Genomic DNA, 11273 nt, shown 5'->3' with positions numbered 1-11273 from the left:
CGCATACTCTTGACACAATTGCCAGTCTTAACGGCTCGAGTGGCAAGCGTATAGTGACGAAATAGCGCAATTAAAACATCTAAGGAACTCTCGAAAAATCCGAGCTTTTTTCGCCATACCCGTAAAACGTTCTAGGCTCAGGGCTTTTAGTTTCGCGTCGCGTGTAAATGCTCGTTTACAAGTGGCTGCAACAGAAGTACGATATTCAACCTTTCGATCTTTTCAGAGAACCGATATAGTCTTTTCCTAGGAGGCAATTTAATTTTTTTTATTTTTAATTTATTTTTTTAATAATTAATTAATTATATTTAAATATTCTCTTTAATATGAGAACAAAGGAGAAACATGGAAATTTTTTTTAAAAATATTAAATCTTTTTTAAGAATAATAAAAGATATAATAAAGACATCTTTATGAAATAAGTTACAAATAAAGAAAGAGAATATATAAAGAAATATAAATACTTATGCAATACAAGAAAAATATCTCTGAAAATGATATAGAAAATTATTTTATGATAATTGAATTAAAAAAAATATGTGACAAAATACATAAATGAAAAATTAATAAAATCATTCAATTCTTCTATCTTTATATTATAATTATAATTTCTTTTAATATTCAATTCATAATTTTATATCAAAATGCTCTTCTTTTCCTGTTAATAATTCAAATCTTCCAAAGTATGTCTTGTTTTATATATATATATATATAATCTTTCAGTGAAATGGATGATTGAAAGTCGAGTCATATGTCTGTTCGAAAAGTTTCAGTAAAATTTCGAAACTTTACAGCGTCTCGTGAAATAGTAATCGTCGTGACACACTTTTAGGTCAGTAAGAGCATAAAGTTCAGATCGATAGTACTATACATGATATTTAGTTGGAAAAGTTAAAAATTATATATTTTCCAATGAAACTAAAGAAAAAAAAATATACACAATTCACAATTTTGAACATCAATAGACTAGTTGCAAAAACATTTTATATAAATATGTGTATATCTATTTTCCATTCATTACATTCCATCTATGAAACAACTGATGATATGATCAATGTATCGATCCATTCGAAATATTCTAGTCTAATTAAGATGCTGCACATTGTATTATACAAAGAAAGCTTTTAATGTTTGCTGGAAATTGATTGCATTAATACAAACTGAATCACGTGTATACATGTTAAAATACGGATTTATCGAATAATATAATATTTATGGCCAATTATCATTGTTTACTTCATATTATAGTTATATCTATTGATAGATATAAAAAATCAAAGGGTTTGATGAATGATTTATGTCGATAATTGAATTCATTAAAGAATCATGCATTAAAATACTATTCTAACATTATTATAATACTATTCATGCATTAAAATATTGACAATTCCAAAAAGTAATAATACAGATTTTAATTTTAAAATTATTATTAATATAATATATATGTATATATATATATATTTATCAAAGAATGTTCACTTTTCTTTTTCTTAATTTCTTTGAATATTGATGAACATAAATAAATATTTTTAAAACTTTTGGAAGAAATAAAGAAAAATGACAACAAGATAACAAGAACATTAGAAAATACAATAGAAAACTAATAAAAATATTATTTATATCAATCTTGATAATTTATATTAAGTGTATTTTAAAATACTAAATAAAAAATTTATAATACAGGAAAAAATATTTTTATATGAATGAAAATGTTTCTTTCAAAAAGATTAATATGTTGAATTTATTCTTGGTTTATCCAAATGAGATAGACATCGTGTAATGTGGATAAATTCTAGTTGAAGAATAGAAAGTTCTATCTAACTCGATAAATTACTGTGAAATATACAGGTGGTTTTGTTACAGTTCCAAATTCATTTGTTTGAAAAGTTATATTCTCAATAGAAGATATGTGGACGAGCAACTTTGAACATTTAAATATTCCAAAAATTAAACATTTAACATAAAGTACTGTTTCTTTTGACTAAAATTTTCTTTATTTTATTAGTAAAATAAAAGAATGAATAATAACATGGATGTTTCTTGAAAGATGACCAAAAAATCTCTTACTTTCATTATGAAATTCATAAAGTCAAAATATTAAATATAAAATATTAAAAATATTAAAAATAACAGAAAATTTCTTCTAAATTCTAAAATAATTCTAATATTTTGTTTTTTTTCTTTTATATAACTATTCTGTCTAATATAAAATTGTTTTTAACTTAATAAATAAGTCTTAATCAATATTTTTGTATGTATTAAATTTTGTATTTGTTTTGGTTTTCAGAAAACCAAAAATATTCCATGAATATTTTAACATTTTGAAAAAATTTCTTTCAATCAATTAATTAAAAAAAAAAACAATTAATTTAACTCGTTAAATCAGATTAAAACATTTATTTTGAACTATCATATTGATTTGACTATTTCCGATGTTTATATAGAAACAACATCAATCTTGAAGAAAACCTGAACTCGAGAAGAAATAACTATCGCCTCTATTACTTATTCTCAAAATGTTGTGTAAATATTTTATGAGTGACACGACATGGCATGTTACGTTTTCCTTCTAATTTTCATTTATAGCAAAAATAAAACGCGAATTGTTTCAACATCAAGACCATATTTGCCACAGAAAACATTGGAATTGCATACAAAATTGTTGATTAAATTATTGCATAAATTATCTATTTTCATCTCTTAACATGTATAACCTATAAATTGAAAGACTTCGTTCAAAAAATAAATCGTTGGTCAAAAGAGTTATAAAAAATTCACTTTATCTTTTAAATCCTCTAAATCCATTCTTTTTCCTATCTATCCTATCTTTGCTGTTTGGAAATATTTATATTTTAGAAATAACTGAAATAATAATACACAAATGACACATGATTCCTTAAAGAATATTTTCAAATAAATATGACATATATAATGGAAGAAAAAAGGAAGATATTCAAAGTCCTAGAGTCCTATAACGTTTACACTTGTCATGAATATTCATTCATTCATTTCATTTCAAATAAAATTATGAAAGAAAATTGATGGTAAGCCAGTGACATAATTGTCTAGTTAAAGAAATATAATATGTTACAATTGTATCTATTTTACAAAAAAATTGATGCAAGATAATAATCTCTACTTAAAGTTTCAAGAATTATTATTATATTAAATTTTATTATTATCAAATTCACTCCATAAAGAAAATTCACTGGCATACTATCATGCTGAAAATTAATCTCAAATCACTATGGAAAAACTAACTTTGAAGAGCATAAGTAAAAAATAGTTATGATTCTTGAAAAAACCTTCAAAGTGAAACAAATATAGTGAATTCGCTTCTTAATTTCGACATTTAAATTCGTTAATAGAATTAATTTATATAGAATTAAACAAAATATTATGTTGGAATAAAAAAAGCAGTAAATGGATGATTTCACGTTTAAAAATAATTTTCTACCATTTTTTTTAGATTTCGTTTTCAAATAAATCAAACTTAGAAACTTTTTACAAAAATACAAGCCCCTGAATTTAAATTGTTTCTCATTGTTTAAAGATGAAATTTCAACTCGTAACCTATACGAGGGTAATTGAGAAGTGATCACACCAGCCAAGTATGACTCACATCCTTATTTGTTGTTCCAGGAATCACAACTCTGTATCACTAGCTATATTTTCGGATTCAATATACCTGTTTAAAGCCACGATACATCACGCGTATTTCTTGCCTAGAGAACTTGGTTTGTCGGAGCAATTCCTCAAGGGCAACCGGTCTTGTAGTCTGTTGTCTGGTTCTTGCACTCTCGAAGTCGAAGAGGGCCTCTTCCGGTCCCGGTGAATCCGGTGGCGTAGCCATTTGTACTTAATCCTATGCTTTCTGTCAATTGAAATTTCTTCTTTTCTCAACTTGCTAGATATTGTCCTCCTGATTCATTTAAGGTCACACCACTTTATCCATCCCTATTCATTAAATATCTTCTTGCTTGATCTCTCAATTTTTGTTGATAGAAGAATAGAAAGCGAGAGAGAGAGAGAGAGAGAGAGAGAGAGAGAATAATAATTGACCAATACTGTAAAAACAAAATTTAGCAAGTTAATTGAAATATTTTTCAAGATATTAATTATTAAAACAATTTTAAATTGATCAATATTTATATTAATTTTTTGTTCTAATTGTTCTAATTTAAAAGTGCTTTGTTCCTTATTTAAAATTTTGTTATTAAATCAAAAAATAATTGAAAGTTTTACGCCTCAATCTTAGGAGCGCGAAGTTTAAATTTTGATCGTTGCGCGTCCATCAATCTTAAATTTCTCATACTTAACAAAGTATATTTCAAATAATAAAATACTTTTCTTATCTCAAAGAATATAAATATATATCTTTAATATTTTAATTTTTTTAATATCAAAAAATATATAAAATTTTTAAAAAACAAAAAGTATATTTTAATATTATATTTTTAAAAATATATTTAAAAATATATCATGAATCTTTTTTATTGATGTCAAGATGAAATGTTATTTTAAATATTTTTAAAACTCGATACGATTTAACCGATAAATAATTGAAATAATTATTTATCAAAAATAATGCAACATCATATACCATATAAATATGCACTGATTGATATATATTTTATATCGAGCGATATTTCTAACGATAGACGAATATATATTCATATACGTATCGGATGATAGTAATTACAAAATTATTGGATTTTTAAAATCAATTAACGCGGTGAAACGGTAAAAAATATCGAAACAAAAATTTAAAAAAAAAAAAAAAAAAGAAATAAAAACATATTAAATCAAATATTTACGCATTATGTATAAATTAGACATTTGAATAAAGAATCTATACATAGATAAAAAAATTAATTTAAAGAAATGAAAGACGTCACTTCCTCTCTAATGAATCCAATGAAGCCAAGTGTTGCACAGTCTGACTTAATATCGTCTTATTCTACTTAAAGCATGAGTGAATGTATCTATAATGAAATAATTTTTTAAAAAAGTAAAATAATTAATTTATCAATTTGATATTTTTTTTAATAGAATTATTATTTTAGAGGATGTGTTTATTCTTTTAGGGATACTGAATAAGACTTATTGATTAATTTGAGTATTTTTTAAAATATTAACATACTTTTTTCTTCTATTTTAATTATATAAAAATATTTCTATCTTTGTGATCTTTCAGAAATAATTGCTCTCATAATTTTAAAACATTGTGAATTATTCATTATTTATACCTTCTTTATTTTCTATCTTAAAATGTTCATAATCTAGATTATTATCCGTGTCTTTATCAATTATAACAAAAATTTTCAATAGTCATTTTCCAAAAGAGAATAAAAAAAAAAAATTGTGTATAGTTAACAAGATTTAGGTCACTCAGTTGATGTCTATTGAATCAAATACAATGTCACAATGTATTTTATAAAGAAGAGAAGAAAAAAAAGATAATAAACGCGTGAATGCTCGTCAAGCATCGTTGCTTTCTTTCAAGAATCGATGATTGTTCAAAGGGTTTCTCTAATGATATTTTCGAATCGTTTCATTTCAATTCACACTCTGCTGAATTTGAACAGATTTTTTTTTTCAATAATGAAATTAATTTTACTATAACATATAGCCAATCGATTCTATAAATTTTCATTGTTTCTGTCTATATCGCTTATTCAAGTTAATTTTTATAAATTTTAAAAATTTAATTTTCATTTTAAAAAATATCTTTCAGCATTTTGTTTTCAACTACAAATAAGTTTCAATTTATTTCTAAGACTTTTTCACATGATTGCTAATTTGAAATATTTTATGATTATATTTCTTGATAAAACAATCTGTTCTCTTCTCTCAGATATGTATACTTTGTTAGCTTTCTCCGATACACAGACGTGATCGATGAATAATTCTTGAGAAAATGAATCACTTAAAGTCATGTATTTTTAACCAAAGTTTACATTGTAAAAAAACTTTAAAAAATTATTGAATGTAATATTATTATAAATTATTATTAATTTATAATACTAATGTATTAAAATAGCTATAATTAAATATTTAATTTTAATTATTAATAAATTTTCGTTTAAAAACATTTTCTCGAAAAAGAAAAATTAATTATTCAACTTTTTCTTATTACGATTTTATTTTCTAAAAAATACTTTCAAGATTCATTTTTCAATTTGTCTATTTCGTATATAAACGAAAAAATTTTAAATATGCACAAACAGCTATCCTGTTATATACACATATATATATTTTTTAAATTATAACAATTTTTAAAAAATCTTAAATAAAAAATACTCAAAAAAAAAACAAAATCAATATTCTGAATTAAAAATATTAAAATTACTAAAATATTATTAGAAAAAGCTAAAATTCATTTACAATTCATCGCAAAGAAAACGTCAAAATTATCATCTTTAAAAAATCTACTATTATTTTTAAATCAAAGACAAAGATTTTTTTAAATATTCTCAAGTATTTCCTATTGAAAAAAAAAAGACTAGAAAAAAAAAAATTATTAAAATATCTTTGTACTATATACTTTTCTATGTAAAAATCTGCTATGTAACAAAGGCTATCTGCTATGTAATAAATGTTTTGTCGTATTTGTCGTCTACAAATACAAGGAAAACGGTTGAAATGCTCGAATGAATCGCGATTGTACACGTGTACCACGGGCACAAGGATCGATAGATAAAGCGAATTTTTATTTTTCATAGGTGCATAGGTGATATATATGGCCATTATGCAATACATATGTAAGTAAAAGAGGATACATAGCCTCGTTACTGCGTGGTGTCTATGTACCATTCGATATAAACATATATATCTACATAATATACCTATATAGTATAGTTATTCAGTATTTCGTTGGGAAGTTGGCAAAAGCAGTGCATGCGCGTATTTCCGGAATAAATTTCGATACTCTTCGTTTAAATCCACCCACATTTACCAGCACACTCTCCATCTCAACTCCCCTTTATCGATTTTTTCGGTAAAGGGTGGTTTTGGAGGATGTTATAAATCTTGGTTAATCTATGGATTCTTTATAAAAAAAAAATTTTTCTGATGTTAATTTTAATGATATATATAATAATGTATATAATAATGATTGAATTTAAAAAATTTTTGATATTATATAATACTATTTATATAATATATACAGAGAAAAAGAGTGCAATGAAAAATATTTTCTTTACGTTAAAATATTTTGTTTCAAATTTTTTAATTTTTGTAAATTATTTTTTTAATTTATAATAATTATAATTATATATAATTTTCTCAATTTAATTAATCGCTTTTATAATAATAGTCTTCATAACTAATATAGAACAATAAATCGTAAAACATAAATAAATCAATTTTTTTATACATTATGTAATTCATAAAAATTATATATATATAAATTATATAAAAATTATATACAATTATATGTAAATTTCAAATTAATTTATATTTAATAATATAATAATATAATGACAACTTAAAAATTATAATGATAAATAAAATGATTGTCGAACTTATAATACAGAGAAAAAAAAATGTTTATTAAGGAATAATTTTTTTAAGAATAAAGATAGTATAACTGATAATATCATAATAAGGGAAAATATAATATCATAATAATTTTTTTCAGAATTTACTTTTTGAAATATTCTTCTACAAAGTTCGTAAAAGTTACGCAAATCGTTAATTAGAATCGTTATTACCCATTTTTACAAGATTACGAAGACTACTACAACTATAAAAATATATTAATTAAATCGAGAAAATGAGTCTGCACTTTTTTATTACATTGTAAAATCATTAATTACACTGTAGTAATATCACTGTAGTAAAATATAAAATTTAAAAATATTCATATTATTTAATTATTAAATATTTTTAAACTTTTTAATGTAAAAGATAAAATAAAAAATATAATACATGTATATATTATAAAATATATATATGCATATAATATTTCTATATATATATATCATATATTTAAAAATATTTTAAATAATTTTAGCTTAAAAATGATGCTCTCTCTGTTTCTCTTTTTCCTTTGTATTAAAAATAATTCAAATTTTATTAAAGTTCGAATAAAAATGATTAATGATCTATTTCCATTATTAATCATTATCCAAATATAATTATTTATTCTAATTATATTGTGAAATCTTCATTGTCAAAAGTAAATTTTCAGATTAGCTCGAGTACTATTAAAAATAGATGGTGAAGTAAACCGAATATCATGCGTGCAAGAAATTAGCTACCACATTGCATTAAATCTTTCGATGAATTGTTTTTCTATGGCGATCGTTTCAACAATAAATCCAAATTACATCTCCGTTACTATTATCAATTCTACTCATTTGTTTTTGCTTTGACAAATAATATAGACATAGATATATGAATTAAATATGAAAATTCAATTATTAGATCAATTTTAGAATTCTAATAATTATAAAATTAAAATTTAAAAAATTATGTATTTATATTTTTTTAATTCTATTTTTAAGAAAATAAAATATATACAGAATATATAAAAATATATAAAATATTAACAATCATTAGTAATTTAATAGAAAAAAACAAAGATGAAAAATATAAAAATACTACGAAGAATATAAGATATAATAATATAAGAATGTTTATCTTTGGAAAATCATATCAATTATATTGATGAAAATGATGATCAATAAAAATGATAAATAACTAATAAATAAAAATGATAAAATACTCGAAAATAATATTATTATAATTAAAAAATTCAATATTCTTTCACATTGACCAAAGTCAATGAAAGAATATTCAATTCGAATAGTTTTACATCTAAATTGGTTTAAATATTTTATCCAGAAATTATTAGAAATATTATTATTATCTCTCAAAAAAAGTTTCCATTCATTCATGGTTGTGAAATCATCTTTTATTCCGAATGAACGAAATATAAATAGTTTTTCGAAATTTTATGTTAATCTTTAATGTTAATATTTTATAATATTTTAATGTTGATATTTTATTCAAAATACAAGTTGTATGATACGTTGGATGACAAACAATAAATCTTATTAAACTATAGAGAAAAATAGTTCAAATATTATGCCTTGCCAGGAATAATAGAGACAAGGATAATTTGATGTAGCAGAAAGCACAGTAAAATAATGTTACGTAATATTCATATACATAATATTCATGATTTTGATTATTAATTTTGAAAAAAAAGTATTATTTCCAAAAGAAATTATTCTGAAATTATTTTTTATGTGATTTTAAATTAAACGAAAAATAAATAAATATTTCGATGAAAATTATTTAATTTAATCTAAAAATATTAATGCTAAATAGAATAATAATGTTAAACAGAACGTAATAACTAATATTTATAGAAACTATTCTCTTAAAAAACAAATAATATTTATTTAATTCATTATCTGCGATTTTATATTTCTATACTCTTTAATAATATTTAAATAAATAATTAAACATTAACTATTAAAATTACTTTATTTCTAATAATTTAATTCTCAATTTCAACCAATTGACATCCATTTAATCCTAAACAATTGCTCTTTGCTCAATAATCCATATTAATCAAGCAATAAATTCAAAAATTTATCAAAGTCCAAGTATTCTCGAATTCAAAACACACAGCATCCTTTTAACCTCTCTATAGTAACTTATCTATCAAACACGGAATATAGTTTCCTCGAGCGCAAGCAAGTGACAACAATCTCGGCAGCAAGATAACAGAAAAGGAATCGCTTACGTTTCTCGGCGTAGAAAGAAGTATCAGAAAACTTGCTGGAAATTCAATCAGAATGAATAATGATGATTATGATGAAAGAAGACCACAGCAGAAAAACAATGGATTTCGAAGGATAACGCGAGCACGTTCAGGGTGAACGACCCTAGAACGAAGAGATACGATGTTTTACAAAGGACCGGAAAAAGAGAGTCAGGCTGACCCGTGCACCGGCATACCGTTTATATCCTCTTCTACTAGCACACACGACACTCAGTGGCAATACTGCGCAACTACGCAGTCGGCGGCAGACTGGATGTGGCCGGGCTAGACCAGACCACGCATCCTCTGCCCCGCCCAATCATCGCTCTCCTTTTTCACCCTATATTATCCTTTCTCATACAACACTACCCTCAACACTATCCTCAACACTACTCTCAAACCTCTCTACCATCTTAACGGACAAATTCTTTTTTGTTATTCTACTAATTGTTTTCTTTATTTCTTTATTTCTTTTGTTTTTTTTATGTCTGATGAAATATCAGCAACAGTTCTGTTCAGAAAATTACTGTTCGGAAAATAAATAACATTGGCAAAAAATAATATTGTTCAAGACTAACTTCGTTTATTTTAGAATTATAATTTACTGAATATATTTTTATTATTCAAAACTATTTCACTATCGATTAAATTGTTGAATATATTTTTTTAAAATTAAAAAATGGAATATACTGTTTACTGTATAATCTTCATTAATAATCTTCAAATCACTAAATCTGGATAAAATGGAATAATTAAATGTCCCAATCAAAGAATTGAAGCAAGTAAATTATTTTCTTTGATTCTCTATTTACTTCTACGTAGAAATAATTATACATAGAAAAAATTTTCTATAATATATTATATTAGATAAAAAAAAAATTTGACGTTGAATATCTTGAAACTACGCGCCAAAAGTAAATACAGAAGAGAAGAATAGAAAAGATAAAAATTGTAGCATCAGCGCCATCTATAGAATAAATTAAATGGAATACACATAAACAAGGAGCAAATAGAATTGATCATTAATGCCATCTCTTTAGTCTTAAAGACATCTTTTTAAAAGTAGATAAGAATTGAGAATCATCGCCATCTTGTAAATATTAAAGTTTCATTAGAAAGTATTTAAGAGATGGAGCTAAATCTAAATTCTTACTCTAACTTACTCTTTTAAAAAACCATATTTTAACATTGGAGAAAGGCAAGATTAATTCTAATATCTTTAATATAGTCTAGATATAAAAAACTTTCATTTAATCTTCCATTAAATTGCTCCCTATTTGTACCTAAAACATTGTGCCAAAATATTTAAAAATGGCGCTGATTTTCCAATTTTTAACATATTTTTATCTTACTTTATAGATAAGAAACACAATTGATATTTTATGAAACTTATTACATAATCTAAAAAATAATCTTCAAAAAGATCAAAAATGTTTTTGCTCATTAATTATATTATAATTTAAAAATATATAAAATTAAATCACTTAAAAGATAC

General features: G+C 23.4%; 1 protein-coding gene across 6 annotated transcripts in view; it reads right to left on the bottom strand.

Annotated features, from left to right (window-relative positions):
• LOC102681561 (Kv channel-interacting protein 1) overlaps positions 1-10164 on the bottom strand; it is a 19990-nt gene extending 9826 nt beyond the window's left edge. For 2 of the 6 annotated variants that reach the window (XM_006617578.2, XM_006617574.2), the window contains exons 1-2: positions 9761-10163; positions 3689-3957 (exon numbers count right to left, since the gene is read on the bottom strand). In XM_006617578.2, the coding sequence (XP_006617641.1) occupies positions 3689-3853 (165 nt within the window). In that variant the 5' untranslated portion in view covers positions 3854-3957; positions 9761-10163. Of the gene's footprint in view, positions 1-3688; positions 4068-9760 lie in introns of those variants that run through there. The other 4 variants (XM_006617576.2, XM_006617575.2, XM_006617577.2 and 1 more) reach the window with 4 other exon arrangements.
• Positions 10165-11273: the final 1109 nt, after the last annotated feature.

Source organism: Apis dorsata, unplaced genomic scaffold, assembly GCF_000469605.1.
Source record: "Apis dorsata unplaced genomic scaffold, Apis dorsata 1.3 scaffold_317, whole genome shotgun sequence".
NCBI lineage: Eukaryota > Metazoa > Arthropoda > Insecta > Hymenoptera > Apidae > Apis > Apis dorsata.
The sequence above is the reverse complement of the archived record's forward strand: the minus strand, read 5'-3'. Positions and strand labels throughout refer to the sequence as shown.